This window comes from Arvicanthis niloticus, chromosome 17, assembly GCF_011762505.2.
Source record: "Arvicanthis niloticus isolate mArvNil1 chromosome 17, mArvNil1.pat.X, whole genome shotgun sequence".
Classification (NCBI taxonomy): Eukaryota; Metazoa; Chordata; class Mammalia; order Rodentia; family Muridae; genus Arvicanthis; species Arvicanthis niloticus.
In genome coordinates, this window is record NC_047674.1 from 41,618,173 (window position 1) to 41,642,344 (window position 24,172).

The 24,172-nt window shown below is 37.2% G+C and overlaps 1 protein-coding gene across 1 annotated transcript in view; it reads left to right on the forward strand.

The window, feature by feature from the left end:
- The window catches only part of Col19a1 (collagen type XIX alpha 1 chain), a 302,656-nt gene that overhangs the window by 47,322 nt on the left and 231,162 nt on the right, over positions 1-24,172 (forward strand). Inside the window, exons 5-9 of the mRNA XM_034521315.2 lie at positions 806-929; positions 2,701-2,976; positions 7,162-7,242; positions 11,459-11,584; positions 12,509-12,571. Of these exons, the coding sequence (XP_034377206.1) occupies positions 806-929; positions 2,701-2,976; positions 7,162-7,242; positions 11,459-11,584; positions 12,509-12,571 (670 nt within the window). The remainder of the gene's footprint in view (positions 1-805; positions 930-2,700; positions 2,977-7,161; positions 7,243-11,458; positions 11,585-12,508; positions 12,572-24,172) is intronic.

Consider the following 24,172-nt stretch of genomic DNA (forward strand, 5'->3'; position numbering starts at 1 on the left):
AAGTTTTGTTTGTTCTTAAGTGATATACTTTCTTACTTGAAAAAATAAAGAAGTGAAAAGCAGCTTCATTTCAAGATTACAGAGTTTCATTCAATATTGCAGAATTCTCACATCCAATGAAAAGAAATAAATACTACCTATAATCTAATGAAAATCAAATTCAGGATATGTGGTTATGTATATTGTAAATTTTTGTTTGTTTCCTTGTGTTTTTACCAAGACCAGTATCTTGACACTGAGATTGACACAGAAAGAAATTAGGGCCATTCTTTGGCTTCTACTTTCTACGAAGACTAATTTTCCTAGAGGTATGACAATACAGCCAAGTCACATTTAATTTATTGTCATCATAACTTACTGGAAATCAATATTAGGAATTCATTTGAAAGACTTAAATATGGTAAAATTTCTTCAGAAAATATTCCTTGATTTATAATACTTTTTAAAAAAGTTCTCGCTGCTTTTTACCAAAACCATGAAGGAAGCCCAGTTTTCTTCTTCTTAAATCACTGCTGTTCATCCAAAATCAGTGAATTCTGAGCCTCTTCCATGTATTGTAGCCTACCCACTTGTTTATATATCCCAGGCTTTAATAGGAGAGAACGGAAATTAAAATGATATAGAAGATGCAGGCATAGCTGATTCCATATTTCTAACAACTGAAAAAAGATAAATGATAAATTATAAACCCGTTGGGAATAGCTATGACTGAGAGATTGCATCTCGCAGAGCTTTATATTTGAATTTTTTTCTTCCCTGGCTACCTTCAGTCTTCCCACAATCCTTATTTGTTTTCTTCCCATAGTAAGATATTTCCCAGAGGCCTTCCAGAGGAATATTCTGTAGCCGTCATGTTTCGGGTACGAAGAAGCACCAAAAAGGAGCGGTGGTTTTTATGGAAAATTTTAAACCAGCAGAATATGCCTCAGGTAAGCTACCAATGCATATGCTTGGGTCAGGTGGTTCTGTGTACCCAAATCTGGGGGTAGATGTAGTGTCCAAATATTATGTTGTTGAATCGTCAATAGAAAACTGCAAGCCTTGTTAAGTAGGATAACCTTGATGATATACATGATGTGAGAATCTGGTGAACAAGAGGTTGGTGTATTGTTTTGTCTTCAAGATTTATTTACTTTTATTTTGTGTACATAAATCTTTACCTGTATGTATGTATGTATGTATGTATGTATGTATGTATATACACTATTTGTTTGTCTGATGACCAGAGATGTCAAAAATCAGTGCTGGATCCCCAGAAACTGCAGTTACAGATTTTTGCCACCAAGTGGGTGCTGAGCATTGAAGCCTTCTCCTCTGCAAGAGCAGCCACTGCTTTTACCACCAAGCCACACCCTGAAGACCCCTTTTTTACATGTAGAGACTGATATTTTATCTGAAGACAATGGAGCTGCTTTTCTTTCACAGATGCTTTATTAATTGGCTTCACCTCATTAACTAACTTCACCTCACATCCTCTCATACGTATTATTCTTAAAGAGATCTATTTCTTTACTTAAAGTTCCTTTGTCAATTGAAAGCTGATATTTCAATACTGGATTCATCAATAAAAACAAATATGGACCACATGCTTCATGCTAGAAAGTGATGAGAAGAAGAAATTTAGGGCTGGGGCAACGGCTCAGTGGGGAAAGCGTTTGTCACATAAAAATGAGGACTGGAGTTCAGATCCTCAGCACATACATAAGTGCCAAGCGGAGGTGGGGCCCACGTGTTGGCACTCACAGAGTGAAAGATGGGATCCCCAGTGCAAGTTAATTAGCATGACTAGTCAAATCAATGAGCTCTGGTTCAAGGGAGAGACCTGGAGTGTACATACATATGTACATATGTACATACATACATACATAAGTACATGCAAACATTTATGCACATAAAATAAACATAAATAAATCTTTAAGACAAAAGAAAAACAAACTTCTCATTCCCCAGATTCTCACATCACCACATTCTCATATCATCAAGGCTATGAGGAAGATACCCAGTGTTAATTGGCTCCCACATTTTTGTGTACATATGTGCATAACACCTGTACACACACATGCACACACATGCACACACCCATACACACTCACACATGTACTTCACATATAGAAACACATATATCCAAGCATACCACACATACAAACACATTCCAAAAGAAAATAAAGATTTTAAAAAAGCAGAATTCTTGTTCTTATGGAGCAGAAAGTCTAGTGCAAGAACATATATGAGAACACTGACAGCACTATTATGCCTATAGAACAATATAAGCATGTTTAGGTATATGATAATATTATCCAGTAGTATAATATTACCATTATAATTATTATATTACCATTATAATAATACCATGACTTTTATACTTCATAAAAATGTATGCTTACTTTATGAATACATAACACAATTATATAATTATAATATATTTGCATTTAGAGATGTAAAATAATCACATATTTATATTCACATACACTTCCTTATATGTTCTTTTTGTAAATGATCAGGCCACTAGAAATGCTTCATGCTAACATATTTGAATAGAGGTACTAGGCTTTTTTGTATACACCAATGTATCAGGCACAGGTACTGTCTCACAGTTAACCAATTCTTCATTTATGCTGTTGTACATATGGAGCTATTATTTGTGCACTTTACTAATTTTGAATTTCAATTTTCAAGCCATATCTTTCTTATTTTTTTCAGATATCGGTAGTGATCGATGGTACAAAGAAGGTGGTAGAATTTATGTTCCGGGGTGCTGAGGGAGACCTATTGAACTATGTTTTTAAGAATCGAGAACTCCGTCCTCTCTTTGATCGTCAATGGCATAAACTTGGCATTGGTGTGCAGTCCCGAGTCCTTTCTCTCTATATGGATTGTAATTTAATTGCAAGTCGACACACAGAAGAAAAGAATTCTGTGGATTTTCAAGGAAGGACAGTTATTGCTGCACGAGCTTCAGATGGCAAACCTGTGGATGTAAGTTTTGTCACTAACAGGGAGCTTCCAACATTCCTAAGTTAAAGCAAAATACCTTACAACAGTGGCTTCCTGGGACTGGTGATGTGGTTCCATATGTAAAGTGCTCGCATTGTCTGCATGACACATGGGGTGTAATCTCTTACACTAAATAAACCAGGAATGGGTTTGTGGTAATATGTGCCTCCAACCCCAGAACCAGAAAGGTACAGACAAAAGCATCAGAAGTTCAGGTCAGGACCAATCGCAGCTACATTGTGAGTTTAGGTTCAGTGGGCTACATAAGACCCAGTATGAGAGAGAGAGAGAGAGAGAGAGAGAGAGAGAGAGAGAGAGAGAGAGAGAGAGAGAGAGAGAGAGAGAGAGAGAGAAAGAAGAAGAAGAAGAAGAAGAAGAAGAAGAAGAAGAAGAAGAAGAAGAAGAAGAAGAAGAAGAAGAAGAAGAAGAAGAAGAAAGAAGAGGAAGAGGAAGAGGAAGAGGAGGAGGAGGAGGAGGAGGAGGAGGAAGGGGAAGGGGAGTGGGAAGGAAGGAGAAAGAGAAGGAGAAGGAGAAAGGAGAAGGAGAAAAGGAGAAAAGGAGAAAAGGAGAAAAGGAGAAAAGGAGAAAAGGAGAAAAGGAGAAAAGGAGAAAAGGAGAAAAGGAGAAAAGGAGAAAAGGAGAAGAAGAAGAAGAAGAAGAAGAAGAAGAAGAAGAAGAAGAAGAAGAAGAAGAAGAAGAAGAAGAAGAAGAAGAAGAAGAAGAAGAAGAAGAAGAAGAAGAAAAGAAGAAGAAAAGAAGAAGAAGAAAGAGGAGGAGTGGAAAGAATGTTTATTTTCAACTGTATGTTTCACATATAACTAACTATCTTCTGTTTTACTCATTTTCTAGTCAGCCAACTTAAAAATAACTGGATTGTGCCCTTCAAAACTAAGATTATTAAGAGTAAGTTTTAGTGAGAAATTGAAAATACAACGCAAAGAAAGTATAAGATTAGTCAAGCCTTTATGTTTTGAATAAAAGGGTTAGAAAAAAAGATGAACTTTAAATGGTTCCAGACTATCTGATGTTTTCATTCAAGAACAATAGCCAATTCATTCAAGCTCCCTATAGCAATTCAACTGCATTTCCCACAACTTTTAATGTCTTTTTAGAGTTCCTTTGACAGAAATAAAGTCATTCAATCCATCAGTGGGTCATTTGGATGAGCAGACATGGCCAGAAAACCTCTTTTGGATGAAATGTCCTTTAAAAATTACATTCTGAAGCTAAAATGATATGAATTTAGTGTTGATTTTCTTGCAAAATGAGGCCAGTAATCTTTTAAGAGGGAGAACTAGTTAAATTTAGTAGTGAATGTTTTCTTATGGGTTAAGTGATAAGAAAATCTCTAAATATCTGTGTGGAGATTTACCAATAATAAATGCCAAAGCTGTAAACATAAAGTGCAGGCAATGGAGTTGCATTTCAGAAATAAAGCCTTGTACAAATATGCCTTTAAAGGGCTTGCCCTTCCTAAAGATTGTTTGGAAGAAAAAGCTGTATTGATACAGATACATATTCAAGGAAATATGATTTTAAAGCATTTTTCTCTAAGAGACAGTGTATGAACAGATCAGAGAGACTCTGGCTATGGAGTCCTGGATGACAGAGCAGCCTGTCTTAGGGGTCCATCTCGGAGCCACAGGGAGAGATGGCTGGCTTGAGTCAGAATCCCAACTTGGATCTGTTAATTTGTTAGTATCTTCAGTTACAAAATAGATTCAGTACAGTTGTTTGTAATAGTATAGGGTTGGGGCTGTGGTTTTTTTATCATAATCTGTTCTCTATAAATTAGAACATGGCGGTAAACAAAAGCAAAAACAACAAAAATCCCTATTGTTCTTGCTTTCAAATTCTCCATGCCAGCAGCAGGACTAAAATCTGCCAATAAACGATGGGTGTTACTACAGATGTATCATTGATCATAAGCTACAGTTGGTCACTTATTTTCTAATTTTTTTTCCTGCCATGATTTCTAGTGAGCTGTTAATCCACCACAAAAGTGGCTTCTTTGATGAGGGTTGAGAACTGCACTCATCATGAATACAAATATAAATAAGTAGTAGTGGATCGAAATCCTTTAAAATTGATAATCTACCTTTAATTAGGTAAAAATGGCTCTTAAGCATTGCTGAGCATGGTGTGCTTTCAATGCCTGGTGTGTAAATGTGATATGTTTGTGTGCGGTGTAGCCATAGGTGCTACATGCGTGTGAGGGTGTAGACAGGTATACTGTGCAGGTACATGGGAGAACAGAGTAGGGTATTGGGTGTCTGGGATTCTTTTTCATTTCCTGCTCTTGAAACTAGATCTCTTGGTGAGCCAGAAGCCCAGTTTTTCAGATAGTGTTGTTTGCCAGCGAGCACTCAGGACCACTTGTTTCTTTCTACCTTTAACACTTGGGTTATATAAAGACACCCAGATATGTCACATTCTTGACACAGGAGCTGGGAATTCAAACTCAGAAGATCACAATGGCAGAGCAAGTGCTCTTGCCACTGAGCAACCTTGCCAGCCACCACTTACCCATTATTTTGATAACAATGCTTAGAATAAACTTCTGTTATAAGCTGCATTAGTTAATTATAATCTTCATTCTTTATATTGCGTAATTTGTACCCTTGCTCCAATACTTTATTAGACTACGTACTGTACTTAAACTCTTCACATGGAAATTTATTTCAATGACCTTGTAAAAATCTTATAAATATATATCACCAAATCGCGCACATTTTTGTGTTACCCATAGAAATGAGGCTGCTAATAAGTCCATACGTTTTCTGAAATGTTTGATAATGTCTATGAGCCAAATTTATTTTGTCAGTCTCAGTGTAGTGCACATTAGAGGATACCTCCTGGATTCTGTGGTGTGTTTATAGGGTAGGGGCCAGTTAGAGATTCACAGCTAACCAGCTGTCTGTTTTCTATAACCACAGCCAGATGTCTGTGTTCTATAACCACAGATGAACTCTTACAACACCTTAATTTGCATTTTCTATATAAAAACATTTATTAACATCAAAGTAATTCATAACTGAGATCTGTTAAACTGTCAATAAAGAAACATAGAGAAAGGGTCAGGAGAAAGGAAGGAAGCAGGGAGAGAGTAAGTCCGGTTGACGCTGTACACCAAGTCTAATATATACTTCTTTGTTAATTACAACCCTGAATTCCCAACAGCAGGCTAAGTTCAGGGCTCCAGTCAATGCTTGCTGTTATGCAGTATTATTTAATATTTCAGTAGTCAAGGAGTTGAAGAAGATGATATAAACACTTATCATATTGACATTTTATCAGTAATAAGCACCGTTTACCATTTCCTAGACAATTGTTCTGATCTTTCCATTAAAGTTATGGTTATCTTTTTCAATGAAGTCTATTCATCTCATGTCTAAATGACAAAAAAGGAGAATTTTTCTGTGAATAGAAGAGACTTTTGTAAATAAATAAATAAATAAATAAATAAAATTGGGAATCCTTTGGTTTTCAAGCTATTGAGACAGGATTGCTTCTAGGTAGTGTAGACTGGTCTGGAACACCACATATACCCCAAGTTAGTGTCAAGTTTGCACTCCTCTTGCGTCAAAGTCATGGATGCTAGGACTGCAGACAGGTGCTACTGGGTTCGGCTTTTGAGTCTTGCTCAGATTCATACTAATATGAAGTCCACAGGCTTTCTGCAGACTTCAGGCAAAACCTAACTATCATCTTTTCTCTTTATTGAGAACAGCACGTTTACTTCATACCTCAAATAGGACTTTTTCTTCACATACTCGCACCTTTGACCATCTCTCTGCAAAGTTTTACTTTTGAATGTAATTTTGTAAGGAATTACATTGTATAACAGCAGTATATCTCTAATGAGATATTTGTAGAGGTTTTTTTTTAGTTAGTTCAATATTTCATTCTTAGTGCTTGAGACAATCAGCCAAGCTTTGCCACTGTTTTTCATTAACTCATTTCCTCTCTCTAATGATCTTCCTCTGTAGCTGTTTCTCAAGTGATCCTTAAAGCAATGAATCCTAAATTAAAATGAAACATTATAAATATGTATCAGTCATTTATATTAACTTTCCTTTTATTTCTATTTAAATTGCTGTGGTTAATAATGCCTAAACTTGATTCTCAAAACCAATGTTGTGTGTTGCTACTTTTTCCTCTTATTAGATTGAACTTCACCAACTTAGAATCTACTGCAACGCAAACTTCCTAGCTGAAGAATCATGTTGTGACTTATCCCCTACTAAGGTAAGTTAATTTTCTTACCATGTGAAACACAAACAAGTGTGTTATCTTTTAATTGGCATTCATCACCTGTAGATTCTATGTGTAAGGCACTATGAAATATCTCAGGTGAAGCTGGGTAATTTATTGTCAGTACGGAGCCCTTCTTAGAACATGCTCATACTTCAACCACAGGGTTGCACACTGAAATTCGATGGTGATTTTTGCTCACATGGGCCTCAACCTCGTGAGAACCAGTCTCAATGTACACCTTCCGCCCTGTACCTGCTGCCTTGACTCATCTGAGGCCCCAGCTGATTGGAGGTTCTGCCAACATTTGTCAGATCTTCCCCCCCTTAATGGGCCCCACATCTTAAGATTAGCCAACCCTTGTCTAGTTTTGTTTTGTGATACATTCCAATCCATTTTTTGCCCTGCCATTGCCAAGTACATTTTGCCTTATGCCTAGCTTTCACCCCATCATGCGTTTCTAATACATTCTTTTCCTTGTTAGTATCACCAGAATGAGTTTCTAAATCACTGAATTACATATGTATTTGTTGTCTTCCAGCAAATATTTGTTATTAACCGTTGATCTAATAGACACTGCACTGAGGAAAAAACTGACAGACATGAACAGAATCCCAGTCTGGTCATCTTTTTCTCAAAGTCCTAAGTGATTTCTTGTTTGCAACAAAACGTCAATCCAGTGAGTTAGTCTCCCATATTAAATATCCTTCACCCCATTCTACAGCCATAGCCCCTGTATCAATGTATTTCATTCCAAGAAAAAAATGCAGTGCTCTTTGTCTCACTGTAATAGTATCCCATGCTGTTGCAATTTATGAATATAATTATTTTTGCTTTGAATTTATTAAAGTACAAATTAATCAGTGGTAGAAGGATTTACTTTCAATTTTTTTTATATCTAGCACTTGGTTAGCAATACACTGTCAACACATGCAGTAGTTTGTTTTCTAGTTCTGTGATAAAATACCATCATCAAAGCTAACTTATGGGATAAAGAGGGGTTTTTGTTGTTGTTGTTGTTTGTTTATGGTTCCAGAGGAAGAGTCCATAATGGTGATGGGGGAGGGGAGGCCTGGCAGCCAGCAGCCAGAGCTGGAAGCTGAGAGATCACACCTCTGTCTCCAACACAAATTTGAGAGAAGGAAGAGGAAGCAGAGCAAGGCTATGAAGTCTTAAAGTCCTTCCCAGTGACATAAGTCCTCCAGCAAGGCACCACCACCTCCTCAAAGGGCACCAGATACTAGGGACCAAGTATTGAAGTATTTGAGCCCCAGGGGATCTTTTTCTCCTTCAAACCACCACACAGCAGGAGGGCTTCATTTCTTGATTTGTCAACTACAAAACAAAGGCTTTCAATAGGGAATAATATTAATAATGCCTCCCCAAAAGAACATTTGAAAAGCAAAAGTCCAATATTCAATGTTTTGTTTCTTTGGATCTTAATTTCTCCAAACTTTTATACTTACTAGGAAATCTATATGAAATTTTTAATCAGTGATTTTTTTTTAATTTAAAAACCCTTGTGACTTCTCTCATGTGGTTTGCGTAGGAAAGTGAAATCTAGCCAAATAACTCAGAGTCTTTCAAATATTATGCCTTGCTTATATAACTTGGCTGTATAAAGCATATCTCAAACCCAATTTACGGATCTCATTCCAAGCAAAGTGAAAGTCTGCCAAATATCTTTCTATAAATACCTAAAAATATAGCTTGAATGCCAGTCTACAGACTTGAAATACCAAGGCTTCCTGAACCTATACCTTTAATCATGAAGGTTTTCTTATTTCAAAAGTTTGTTGTAAGTAATTATGATCATGTTATATTGAGATTCTTAAATAACTGTTTCCTTTCACTTAAAAGTAATGTAACAATGTTTTCATATTTGTAAATGTTATGTTCATCATTATTCAGTGCCTTATGTTAATAGATTACTATGGAAAATGGGTTAAAATAGAAACAGATGAAGAATTGGATGAAGTAGCTTAAGTCTGACATGACTTCACACATTAATAGTCTACTTCACAGTGCTAACCTTAAAATTTAGTAAAAAAAAATAAATAATGATATATACAAGGATTATTTGGAAATCAGCTTTACAGTTGAAAATGAGTTAGGAATTTATTCCAAGTATGTAAAAATAACCAAACACGAGATTTTTCATGCTGATGATCATTTGTGGGGATGACATCACCATTCATTCTGTAATTAAAAGTAAATAGAACTCTGACACATTTTACAAGCAGGAATACATAAGTAAGATAAACCTAAAAGCCATTAAATGCAGTTGGTGAATGTTTGAAGCCAACTATCTTTGCTTTCTATTTTTGAAAAAAAAAGTCTTAAAGGTGGCTAGAGAGATGTCTCAGTGGTTAAGAGTGCTTGTTGCACAACCATGGTGAGCTGAGTTCTTGCTCTTCTTTTAGCCCTGGGACTATAGTGGGTGGGCAAACAGAACATCCCTGAGGCTTGCCCACTGCTACCCTCACCCAGTACTGCAAGCTCCATGTTTCAGGGAGAGACCCTGCCTCAAAGAATAAGATAAGAGGACAGCTAAACCACCTTGACTTCTGTGGGAGCACACACGTGCACACACCTACACACATATATACCCAACACATAAACTACACACATATGGACACCCAAAATAAGTAGTATTCACAGACATATAAATGTCTAAAGTCAGAAAACATCATTATGTCTGTACATTTAAAATTTCTATACGTTAATATTAAACCACACATATGATTTTTGTGTTAATATTTTATCAAGTACATCAAAGGTGAAATTTATTCAAGACTTATTTTATTCAAGATAATTTTAGACATGCCCCACTTCTAATAAGTTAGATTTTCAGTCTCCAAAACAATCAAATTTCACATGACTGAGGATGTAAAGTAAAAAGTACATAGGAAATAATAAATCATCTGGGAAGAATGAACTGTCTGTGTAGTAATCTTGTTTCATCTGAATGTAATTTTTAGGCTTTTAAATTGAAAATTTATTAAGATGACCCAGTGATCATCAAATATAGTGGCAATGAGCATGGAATCCCTAGTGCTAAATACAAGAATCTGGTCACAGTGTGTCTGGGTGTGAAGTGTATTATGAGCCTTATTTTTACTACAAATATTAGAATGATACCTATTATTCAAGAGTCATTTGTGAATTCTACTTTAGAAAATGCAAGAAGGGAATAAACATCATATACAAATATATATATAAAAAAAACTACCGTGAGCTCATGCCACATTAGCTAACCATTGACTCTTTTATTTGCATAACCTGAATGCAGTTTTCCACTTATGAATAATTTGCAACCAGTGAGTTTTTCTACCTGTTGCTTTGTTTTCACTGAAGCTGCAAATAAAGAGTTAGCCATGGGGAGCAGTGTGGTATGAGCTGTCAAGTAGAGAAGATACATTGAAATTCTCTTTAGAAACAATATGTGATACCTTCTCTAAAAGTATTATATATATGTGTGTGTGTGCATGTGTGTGTGTGTGTGTGTTGATATGTGTGCAGAAGAGACCATCAGAGGCTAGAGTAACAGCTGGAGTAGGTCTCCAGATGTAGGGGCTGAGAACTGAACTTGTGTTCTCCACAAACCAGCCCCGACTTCTAACTTCTTTCTCTCCAGCCTCCTGAATGAAGTAGAGGGAGAAACTTTTGTCTCTTTATAACCATGTTCAGCATGTTCTAAGCTCACCAGATTCAGAACCCTGTACTTTTATATCATTAGAGAACACTGGACTAGAATAGACAATACTGTGATGAGCTAATCGCCATCTTAAAGTAGAAAATGAAATCATTTCCAGCTTTACTTCTAGTTATCACCATCTTGCTGAAGTGCCTGTATTTTACCAACTAAATTTATATGCTTTTAAATTTTTGTTTGCCACGTATTATTCACATTTTGCTTATGTGAAGTATTTTATTGCAAGAATGTGCTATACTTACCATAAGGCCACCTAATGTGGCTTTAAAATTTCTCAATAAAATAATCAGTTTTCGTAACTCTCTGTGTGTTCTCAGTGTGGTTAAGTACACTGCAGGCTTAGTGACAGAGCAAAAATGTAATAAACTTTTATATATGTATGACACTGCTTGGTTACTAAGAAGGAAGGATGGCGGGCATCCAGACATCTCTGGCTTGATGGGAGCTAACAGCAAAAACTGACATCATTCCCTAATTTCTCTTTGGGGATTTTAGTGTCCAGAGCAAGACGACTTTGGAAGTACCACTTCATCCTGGGTGACCTCTCACACTGGTAAAATATCTTCATATCTGCCAGGAAAGCAGGAACTTAGAGACGCATGCCAGTGCATTCCAAACAAGGTATGTTAGCTTTCATATGTGCCCACTGAAAGGTCACTCCACACATTGGCCTGGGCTCCTTGGCTGTAGCTTGTGGTACACAGAAGGTGCCTTGTACCTAATCAAGTCTCAAATACAATACAGTCACGGACAAGGGCCAGAGAAAGGAAATTTAAGATTGCATTTTTGATTTTTATTTTTCTTTCAATGTATTAAAGTTACAATTAATAAAAAGTGGAGAAGAACCAATGTATGACAGGGAACATGTTAGGAATGGGTTTCAGTTTGGGTAGTACTGAGTACACAGTACCTGCTAGGAATAGGCTGCAGTTTGGGAATTCAGTCCTAGATGAAAAGTGCCTGATCTTCAACAAAACACTCAAAATTAAATAAATAAATAGATAAATAGATAAATAGATAAATAAAACCAGTGCAAGTATTCCTCCTTTGCTGCCTGATGACTCAATTTGCACAGTATCTGCAAATTTCCATCTAGCTGCCTCTTTCCTATTAATTGGTTGTCTCTGTGTGGTGTATACAATTAATGAGCTTCATCTGAACCTATATGGTTCTTTGATCAGGGATGCTGGGCCCATGGACCTCTAGGAGTATTTTTTATGTTCATAGCAGTCATGAAGTCTGTTCTAAAAACAGGCATTTAGGGAGACAAACGATGGCAGGCAAATAAGATAGGCAGCAGGTAGATAAGCAGGCAGACAATAGATAGATGAATGATAGATGATAGATAGATAACAGAAAGAGGATAGATGAAGATACATTGTAGATAAATTGATAGACCATAGAAGATAGGTTAATAGGTAGGTAGATAGACAGATAGATGATAGATAGATAGATAGATAGATAGATAGATAGATAGATAGATAGATAGCTTTGGAGAAATGAAACAGAACGATTTTGACACAGGCTTTCATTTTTTTCCCTCAGGAGGAAGCAGGATTACTGGGAACTCTGGGATCCTTTGGACATAAAGGCGACAAAGGAGAGCCGGTAATGTACACACAACTGGTACTGTTGGGATGAAGGAGTTTGCTCAGAAGTGACTTAAAAGATTTATCCACTTCCTGTTTATGATAGATGCATTTCAAAAAGGTGCTCACAGCAGCAGTTGAGACTTTTACTGAGACCATGGTGTTAGGAAATTTTGAGAAATCTAGAACAGCCAGTCTTTGTACCTATAAGTTTTAAACAACACTATGAAGCAGGCATACGTCCCAGAGGCTTACTAGTTTTCCTCATCACCCACTTCTCCAGAAAACTAAGAAACGTATTTCCCTTGTCTGCTGATGTGTCTCCACTGAGGAGAATTTTAATTACTAATCTATTCTAAGTATCTGTGGGAGGCATATTGCTGCATGTTTGAGGAGAAATAAAAAATACGATAAATTGTTTGTTTCCTGGGATATCACTCCTAAAGAGAGATAGGTGGTATAACTGTTAGATCCTATGGGAGAGTTGCAAGGGTCTTGAGAAAGCAATCTAGGCAGACTCGGAAGAACTGAATGTGAAGATGTTATGTGTTCTCGACCTCAAAGTTTGCAAAACATGGCATGACCCATGCATCAAGATTTGTCTTCCTTTTGACTAGGTTCTAACTTAGCTGTAATATTTTCTAGTCTTTTGAATGTGTCGTTCAACCAATCAAATTGGGGACCTAATATAATGAAAGGCACACCGGTTGCTGGAGTCACAGTAAAGCACAAGGTCGGTTCTGATTGTGTGAATAATCTTGCGATGACGTAAGTTACTACAGAAATGACAACAGTAGAAAGGGACTAAGAGGAATTAGTAAAGATGACAAATGTTAGAAAATTAATAATATGTAAGGTCCATAAAATATTTTATGAAAAGATATATCTTAGAGTTGCAATGTGTTATAAGATTCCCATCAATATGTAGCTTTAAAACATTTAATTTTGTTAGGAATGCCCATATGTAAAATTCTTAGTGACAAGAGATTTTGATGCATAATTCATTAGTTATCTACCACACAAAATAAATAAGTATACATCCTTATTTATTTATTTAGGTCCATGCATAGACTCAAAATCTGTAAATTTGATTAAACCAGGACAGCTACTGCTGTGTAGAAATGATTTCAGGTGACTATGACCATGAACACAATCAATGTTTCAGAAACTTGTAATCAACATGAATGTGTGGTTTCATCTTAAGTAGTGATGTCATTTTAATATGCAAGAATGTAGGCTTTTCTCGGTGCTTGATTCTGGTGTAAAATTTTCATAGTTCTAACAGGTGCCCGGACTACCTGCATTTTGGAACCATCACATATTCCTTTAAGATTGAGAAGATTGAATAGTTACTATTATAAAATGACCAGTGTTTTAGAGTCACTCAGGGAAACATGTTACCCTAGAGGTTTGCTTTTGGATCTTTAAATCCAAGAAAGAACATTCATGGAATTAGCATGGAGAGCTGGAATGAGAACTGCCTTGGCAGTAGAAGTCTTAGGACAGAAAATCTCTTAGTAGCTTTCATTTCTAATATCCAATCAATGGTTGACCATGAAGAAGTACAACACTGTAATATATACAAATCAATTACATTATAGATATTCAACAGATGTGTGTTTTTCTCTTCTTCCTATTCAGTGGGCTTGAATGAGAGGTGGAACCCAGCTGTCTCAGGGTTTTATGTTCAAGACACAAATCTTCAGTTATGAGGCAATTTCTAACAATTATCAATTGATTGAGAGGCTCAGTGCATAAAAGTTTGAAGTTAGTTTATGTCATTTGATAAATAACAATAGTGCATTAAGTTTCTATCTTCAAATATATGAATATTGAATTCCATGTTTGGTTTCCAATATTATCTGGCCTTTTCTGGATAGTGGTTACTAGTTTATGGGTATTTTCTTGCATTTTAAGTCAATCATAATGAATTTGTGGACATTAGATAAGGAGATCAGAAACCATTTGGACATTTTTTACAATTTACATTTTCTTATAAACTACTAGCTATAGTTTAGTAGCCTTTGGTAAATTTGAGTTTTTGAAACAATGAGAACAAATTTAAGAAAATGACTTGGAAACACCTTTTCTCAGTATTTGGCAGGGCAATAATCCTACAGGTGTTATTTGAAGGGTCCTTACTGCAATGTCACAACTTAATAAAGGCAAATTCTTATTTTTATTTATGGAAAGCTATTTGTAGTTAAATAACAAATCTGAATAAAAATGTAAGCAAATCTGGTCTCACCTGGTCCAATGCCTTCTAATGACTCTGTGTCTCTCTGAAGACATCTCCTACCCTCTCACATATACTTCAAGGCATCACATAGTTTTGTAAGATTGCAGCTAAAACCTTGCTGACTTTCTTATTAGGCATCTCAGGCATCAAATTACTGCTCATGTTGACCCCTCATTACCCGCCCTGTCATCCTTGTCCCCTCCCACCTCTTCTCTCCTTTCCCAAGAGTCCCTTTTACAAAGCTCGTCAACTTTAATGTTCTTGAACTTACATGTGATCTTAACAATTTGGAAATTAATCTTCCAGTTTGCTTTTGTATCATTCCGCATTTCCATGTAATTTCCCCAAATCTGCTGTCTATGAAAAAAATTGTTTAGCAAATGATACTAGCATAAAATGATAATATATTAATAAAATCTCAAGTGATAGAGCCTCTCATTTAAAAAGTAACATTACATTCCACTCTCTCAAGGATAAATTTGTTGGACTATCTGTTTAATGATGTGGGCAGTATGAAGAAGAATCTGAAGCATATTCTTCGGTGCCCACTTAACAACTCACTTGAGAAATCCTAACTCCCTTTTATGTTAACAATTAATGTACCTTTTATGAATGTCTAATGAATAATTAAAGTATTTTAGTGTATAGTTGGTGGTAAAGTCGAATTTGGCACCACGGGCCTTCCTGGAAAAAAGATATGCTGACTGGCTATTTGATTAACCTTAGTGCCCATTTTTTATAAAGCTGAGTCAGTCAGGACTGAAAAATATGCAGAACTTTTATTCCTTGGGGATCAGTGAACTGTGGCCCATGATAGGGCAGCCACAGATACTCACTGTAAGGTTTTGTAAATGAACTTCCAGAGAAATACCAACTCACTTGCTTTTTTTGTTGTTCAAGGCAACCTTGAGATACACAAACAGACTAAGGAATTGTGGCAGAGGCTACAGGGCCAATGATGCCCAAGTATAAACTGCGTGGCTCCTGGGAAAGAATGTTTTCTTCAGGAACATAAAAAAAATAGTCTGTTAACAACTGGGCCTCTTACATTATCAGTTTAACGGCTGACACGGTATCTTAATATTTTAATTTTATTTAATAATATAATTTACATAAAATTTTATAAATTTATATAAAATACATAAATTAAATAATTTATTATAATACCATTTCAGACAACATTTTATAGCACTGTGTAAGATATATGACTTATAATACAAGAACTATATTTAGGTTACCAATAAAATGATCCAATTTAGTATCTAGATAATAAAATGGCTCTTTTTAGATTTCTCCTCGAATGCCATAAGGGTTCTTGTAAATAATTACTTCACTCACAGGAGGTTAACTCTGAAATTCACTGTATTACTTGGAGCTAGCATGGTGGTGCTAACCAGCAACACCAGCACTCAAGATGCTGAAGGAGGAGAAACATGAACTCCTAAGATGGCCTGGACTATGTTGCAAGATCCTGTCTCTAAACACCAAGAAAAATGCTCTTTTTTTTTTTCATGCAATCTTTTTAAAACTTCACATTTGCATGTTAAAATAATTAGCTTATTTTCACGATGTATGTTAGGCCCAAACTAGTTAGTTGTCACATGTTGATGTTAAAGAAAGTCTCTCTTTAGGAAAACAAGTTTTTGGTGAGCAGGTGAGTCCCTCCCACCTTGTTATTGTTAAGGCCATGACCCTTAACTCATATGATGCTGCCACAGGCTCCACTGAAGCTGCATTTGTAGGTCAGGTGCCAGGCAGCATATTTTGTTAATGTGCATTGTCATTGATGTTGCTGTTTTGTCATCTTGGTGACACTGTCAATCAAACCCAAGGTCTCTTCGTGCTAGACAATGCTCAACCACTGAGCTCTATTTGCAGCACTTGAGACAAGTACTTCTCTTTTTTCCCATAAATTTATTTATTTTTTCACTTACCATCCTGACTGCAGCCCCCACCTCTTCTCCCAGTCTCCCCTTCACATAGCCCCTTGCCCCATCCGGCATCCCCTTTCCATCTGAGGAGTGGGAGGAACCCCTTGGTTACCAACCCACCCTGGCACATCAAGTCACTGCAGGACTAGGCACATCCTCTCCCACTGAGGCCAGACGTGACAGCACAGGATCCACAGGCAGGCAACAGATACACATACGTCCCCCGTTTCAGTTATTGGACTCTCAAAGAGACCAAGCTGCACTTCTGTTACAGATGTGCAGTGTATGGAGCGGTGGTGGCTAGAACCAGCTCATGTATGCTCTGTGGCTGGTTGGTTGGTTGGTTGGTTGGTTGTGTTACGAGAAAAAAGAAGTCAGATTCTAAGAATGGAAGGAACATACAGGGCAAGTTGAGGATGCAGTAGAGGAAGTCATCACGGCACAGAGACCAGTATTACCGAGTCTCTGTATTTCAGGTCTTGTTTCTTTCCCTAGAGCACGCTCTCAGAGGCAGGATGCTGACTTACCTTATACTCCACTTAAAGTACAACTGGAACAAAGGGCACAGGGATTATGGCAGCTGCTCATAACCTAGTTGAACCAAGTCTTTCTTGGAATTGGGAGTCTGAAGTCTTGGGACCTATTTGGCCAAAACAGTGGTTGGAGGAGTCTTTCACAATCAGTTTGTGAGGATCAGGGCCTGCTTGGGGCAAGTGTTCTGAGAGTTTGAAAAGCTAATGCAATAAATGTGTTCAAAACCTTTGCAAAACTGTACATCAAATACTCCCCCTACATACCTCAAGCAGTTTAACTTTGCATCCAGCTGACTTCCATTGCTCCTAAATGTCTCACGGGCATTTAGATTCATCCAGCTTCCAGTGGAGGTAAATATGGTATCAGTTTACATTGATTTCTCTGTAGCCACGTTCATGCAGCTTCAGAGACCCCACTTAGTGGCTACTATCACCCTCGTACTTGAAGAAACACCTGTCTTTGACCACATCCTCTTCCCAGGGTCTGTATCACTGGTGGTGCCAGCTCTGCTCCTAACTTCACATTATTTAGCTGTGAAAAAGATTTAATGCTCACATGTGGAAAAGAACTACCACTCCCAGGGTGTGGCTCCCACTTTTATAATCCAAGGTATATCATTTATTTAAAATCATGCTAATGAGCATGCAAAAATAAAAATTAACAAAACATCACAGTTATTTTTTTTGGTGGTATAGTTTATATATATTACAAAGTATTTCACTCTAAGGAAGAAACGTCAATCTTTTACATTTCAAAAAAAAATTAAATCATGTTGTAGTTAGTATTTCAGATAAAATACGTCTCTTGCCTTGTAATAAAAATACCTTATTTGAATTTTGGTGTTTGGCTTGTGAGCTTAACCTTTCCTTAATGGCTGGGTCATCTTTCTAGACCTGAATTTTTTAAATACAATTCTAAAAAAAAATTATTAGTTCTCCTATCTTATGTGATTAAATGATTAGAGTCACATATCTTTTTTTGAATGTCTATTTTTATTTATTTTATGTTACCTTCTTTGATAGATAACATGCTCTTGAAACATAATATTTGTGCCAGACAGAAAGAGAATGGGGGTCCCTCGGGGGGAAGAAGCATGTAGAAACAGTGGCAGTGTGTGACCTCCAGTCTTGCAGATACAGAGTCCATCTGCATGGCACACGAATGACTTTTCCAAGTAGCACTGGCCAGGAGCTGGGCTGGAACGGGGGTGCAATGGGACTATTTGTCGTTTTCCCTTGGTTTTAGAAACGGCAGACATACATAAAGTGATCCAGAGCCACGACATCTACCTCAAGCTTGCTGTCACACAGGGAAAGGCTTAACGAGAACTTTGCTGGGCTGTCTGCTGTAGAGTCACATATCTTAACAGCCCAATATCCCATATTTTCATCTGGTATCTTTTTTTAATACCAATAATTTATAGTTTTTATTCAGTCTACATCCCAACCACAGCCTCCTCCCTCCTCTCTTCCCAGCACCACCCTTACAAGTCCTTACCCCTTCTTTGCCTCCCTTCTCCTCAGAGAAAGGGAAGCCCCTCTGGGGTACCATCCCACCCTGAGACATCTAGTCCCAGCAAGACTGGGCACATTGTCTCCCACTGAGGTGCAACCATGAGGTTCAGGTAGGGAGATGCAGATTCAATGTCAGGGAACAGAGACTGAGATTGTCCCACTCTGCTTGTTAGGGGTTGGTCCCATATGAAGACCAAGCTGCACATTTGCTAAAAATGTGTATGGGTATCATACGTTATAAATATATGGATATCTTCCATGTCACCTAAAAAGCAATACTGAGCTTAAGTAAGTTATAGCCCCTTCAGTATTCTTTAAATCTCTCTCTCCCTCTTGCTCTCTCTCCACGTGTGTGTGTGTGTGTGTGTGTGTGGTGTGACTTGTTGAAACACCTTGGAGCAAATACATAGGCAAGCTGCCACAGAACATACACCTCTGACACATTATTCTCAAATGGAGTGTTTTTATATTTAAGCCAGAAACTGATTTATGATCACAGAATAAGGCACATTCTGAGAGCAGTATTAAGTAGAATTTGCATGCTGGTTTCAATTTATATTTTCACACAATATGATGATATAATTAATTAAATTATATGCATGCAAATTTTATCGTTCTAAAATAGACTTGCACTTTTTGAAGTTCAGTGAAATGGTAGCCGTAATTATTTTTAAGTGAACACTCTAAACAGAGTAGTTCTCCATGGTTGTGTTTTTCTTTGGTGACAGAAGGAAAATAATACACTATATAGCACTGTTTTGTGACATGCATTTTTGGAGAATGGAGTCATTTAGACTTTAAAGATGAGGAATTAGAGCAACTAATTATATGTTTTTAAAAATTTAAAAATCATCCAGTGCAGACTTAGAGTAGGCATTCATCACCATATACACACAGCTTTTCTGTCACACATGACAGGACAGTCACTATCTGCATTACCTACATATTGGCCTAAGTTAGATAAACTAGCTGCTGTCTGTTCCCAAGGGAAAATTCCAATCTAGAAGCAAATACCTATTTACTTCTGGTAAGCTTAGGCAGGTAGTGAGGAGCTGCTTCCAGTAAAACAAGTAAGTGGAATCAATTAGTTTCCAGGAGAAAGGAATGCTTTACTGCATAGAGTCACACTCACACTCACACACATACCAGCACACACACATTCCCACAGACACTTGCACATAACCCCCCCCACACACACACACACACACACACACCATAAACACACAGGCACTTTGTCCTTCTGATCTGCAGTAGGAAAATGGGCTGAGGATCTTAACAGTGGCTGAATGTCCTTCAAATTCAGCTCTGGAGCCACACTTGCTCTAACTGCTGCATGCTTTATTCAAAAATTTGTCTTACTTCCCTCTTCACCAATATGCCAGTGTGGTGTGCATTGTCTGGGGGAGAGTTAGATACGTTTTTAGAAATATGACTATTTTCCAATAATGTCTATTTTAATTGTGTGCTCATAAAAATACAACAGAAATAGAGCCTAAATCATGCTAAAGTGATATTTACTTGGTAAATGACTAATTTATTTCCTGGGACTCACCGGCACGGCAAGACCAGGCCGGACTCGAACTCAGAGACACGGCCACAGCTGCCTCTCGAGGGCGGGCACTCAAGGACTAATTTATTTCCTAAGGAAAACTCCCCGCTTTATGAGACAAAGTCTCACCTTGTAGCCCCAACTGGTTTGGAACTCACTATGTAGACTAGGCTGGCCTCGAACTCAGGGATCCTCTTGACTCTGCCAGTTGAGTGCTGGCAGTAAAGGTGTGCACCACCATGCCAGCCAGGAGGAAGCAGTTATTAAACTACTATTGTTCCTTATGGAGTAGAGAAAATGCTAACCCTAGTCCCGAGAAACATGCCTGACAATAAGCAAGCAGAGTCACACCACCTAGTTCTAGGACAAATATCTTTCTCCGTTATCAAATGGGAATTATACTGGACCCACATTAGCTGGATCTTAATGGCAGAATGAGAGGTTCATGAAAGAGCCAGCTTAATGACTGGCATAATGTTTAATAACTAGAAGATATATTTTAAACACACAATTGATGACGCTCTTGCTCTGAGCTCTGGATCACTGTGAGAGTAACTCAGAACTCACTTGAGGGAATTTATTTTATTCAAAACCTATTTAGCAGGAAATCTTAAAATAAAAGTCAAATATTTTCTGAGTCATTGGCCTCTTTAAAAACAACAACAACAATGAAATTAATGTTCTTAACCCAATGGACTCATTCAAAAGAGTTACACATAGTAATCACAAACATACCCTGTTGATAAAAACAGCCATTTATGCAGTTAATAATATGTGCTAAGTACTTCCAAGACACTTTCCTTTACATTAAACTAATTCAATACTTACAGACCTTTTAGCTCAGATTTGTTTTTATTATTTTTGGATTAAGAACCTAATATATAAGGACAGTTAAAATGTCCCTAAGTTTCATAGCTAGTAAGAAGTGGAGTTAAGGGTGTAGCTCTGCCCACATGCATTCATTGTTCGTGAGCCGTCCTGCCATTTCACCATCAGGATGCTGCCAAATACCCTGTTTCCCTTTCACACTCAGTTAGAATTAAATCGCAAATCCGTTTTCCTTGCAGCTTAAGGAGAGGATTGTGAAGTTGCCTCTCTAGATTCTGCTGGTCTCTCATCTTTAAGTCTATGAAACCTTTTAACACAAGGCCTTCTGACTCGAACACAGGCAAAAGACTGTATCTATCTCCGAAGAATTACTTCAAGCTAGTTCATTCACCAGATGAGAGGGTTTCATAGTTTTACCTCCAGAAATAAACAGACTGAAAATATGATGGTTTAATTTTGTCCATTTTCAAATTCAAAATTAGGTTTGAAATATTCATGAGTGTTCAGAGGTGACTCTAGAGACCTGCCCTCCATAGGTTGTAGCCCAGTCATGGTTGCTTTCTGCGTTGACCTGAACACCAAACATAAGACATTCTACTCTTACATCTGCTACCAAACATGCTTTTGATGTATGTGCATGCATCTCTATACATACAGAGTACTGTCAAAGACAATAGCATTAAATTTAGTTACCTGACATTATTAAAATAACCTGTAATGTTAATAACACAATGGGCCAGTCATTAATTTGCCTATCATAAGAAAACAGCTAGACTGCCCTCAGTATAAGAAACCTTGAAGATAATAGATCTTGTCTCTATAAACTCTGAGCTCCCGTTCATTGCACTGGATGTGCAGAAATGAGACTGATTCATTCTTCATCATCTTTGCATTTCTTTTCTTCTGGGGAATGAAATGATTGTATTTGAATCTTGGGTTTTTTCCTAAAAAGGCATTTGTGAGAACACTCCAGCTCCAGGAAATAAAAGCAGATGTTGTGTCAGTTTATGTATGTGCAGACGAGTCCTGTAGCTATCGTGAATTCTAATGACTTCTGTTCCAGCCTGGTCCAGATGTGGCGTTAATGCCTCAGAGACTAAGAAACTTATAGGCGTTTAGCGAAAATAATTTTTGTTTAAGTCATTTGGCTTCCTCTGTGCATTTCTAGTTTCACCTAATTTTCCTGTGGACAATCAGAATTAAGCTAATTTCCACAGTTTCTCCCCAAGTTAAGAAAAAATTAATATGTATTTGCACATAACAATTTATTATTGGAACTGAAACCACTAAATGAGAACATACAACTTTATCCAACAGTAGGATTTTTTTTTTTTTAGATTTAATAGTATAATTACATTTCCTCCTTCCTTTCTTCCCTCCAAGCCATCCACATACCCCTCCTTGCTCTCCTTAAATTCCTGGTTTCTTTTTTGTTGCTATTGTCTGTATATATGTATATTCATATACTAATATATTCATAAATATAACCTGCTTAGTCTTTGTAATCTTATATTAAGGTTTTCAGAGCTCACCATTTGGTAAAATAAGATAAGCAATTTGTGTGTTTTTCCTCAGGGAAGACTATTTCTCCTGCTCTCAACAGGTCTAGTTGCTTGTAGTTCTTTCTGTAGGGTCGAGGGCTCATGTTCTTTCCCCTGTCAACTTTAGCATATCTGATACTATCAATCTTGTTCAACTCCTGTTGAACAATACAACATTTTGTGAAGGCTGATAAGATATATGTGAAATTTATGTTAACAAAAAAACATTGTTTGCATGTCTTTCAATATTGTCAATTATAAATGTGCTGTCTGTAAGACCGAGACAATGAAGTCTCAGTGTTTTATTTTACATTCCCACTAAACTAACAGTTTGAAGGGTTATCAATTAGCCATATAATCAACTTTTACTTTACAACAAAAAGGAATCATTTGAATGTCTCTGTGGTTTTTTTTTTTTAAATTTAATATTGAAGGTCTCATGAAATTTTATAATAAGTAATATTCATAGAAAAGAAATCACAAAATTATAGTTTCATTACTCTACTTTCTCTCACTGACTGACATTCTGAGGTTAACATGAATTATTGGTGGGAAACTATGGCTTGATGGGAGTGTCTTATCATTGCCTTATCGGTCAATATCTACTGATACAACACAGCCTTCAAATAAGCAGAAATGTAAGATGCACAGAGGTAATAGAGGGGCAGGAAAAAGAAACCCGGCCACTCTGCAGCTGACTTTATTTCTCAATGGTTTCCTATTCCCTCCTAATGCCTTCCACTCACATCCCAAGTAGAGCAGTTGGCAGGGAGCACAACAGATGGATGACAAGCTCAGCACATGCAGTGATTCTGGCACCAGGCACTTGACTTTTATTTACCAAATAGTTAGGCAGATCTCAGGAACCCAGTCTGGTAACATCCCTATTTGGTTTAACGTGCCATCAGTATCTAGCACATAAATATTAAAATATTACCTAGAGAACGATCCCACACTGATTCTTTACATAGCTCAGTGGCTAATATTCTTATTCTTGGTGTAGATTACTAACGTAGTGAACAGTGGATTTAAAAACGTAACTGCTATCTTTTGACATCTGTGACTGTTGATGGTAGTCTCCCTGAAGTGGCTCCATCAGAAGCATCTTTCAGCCAGCCAAGCCTGGTCAGTTGTACCAGGGTATGGTAATGGGTAAAGCTATCAGGTAAAAGTGAGAGATAGAAGATGAGTTCCGATAACCGATATCATGACCCCTTACTAGCATCATCACAGATTACTACCTTCAAAGCTCAGGCATGTTTTTATGAAGCCTTCTGGTCTACCAAGCAAAACCAGAAGCACTTCCATTCTCCTAACTTAGTATTTTGTTTACATCACCAATTTTGTGTGTCTATATGCTTGGGTGCTCCTGGAATAGAAGGAATCATTGTCTCTCATATCTCTGTGAAGCCTGTGCTTGGACCAACAGAGGACACCCAGGTTGATAGACTCTTCATAAGTTCAAGCTGAACTGCGCAGAACTC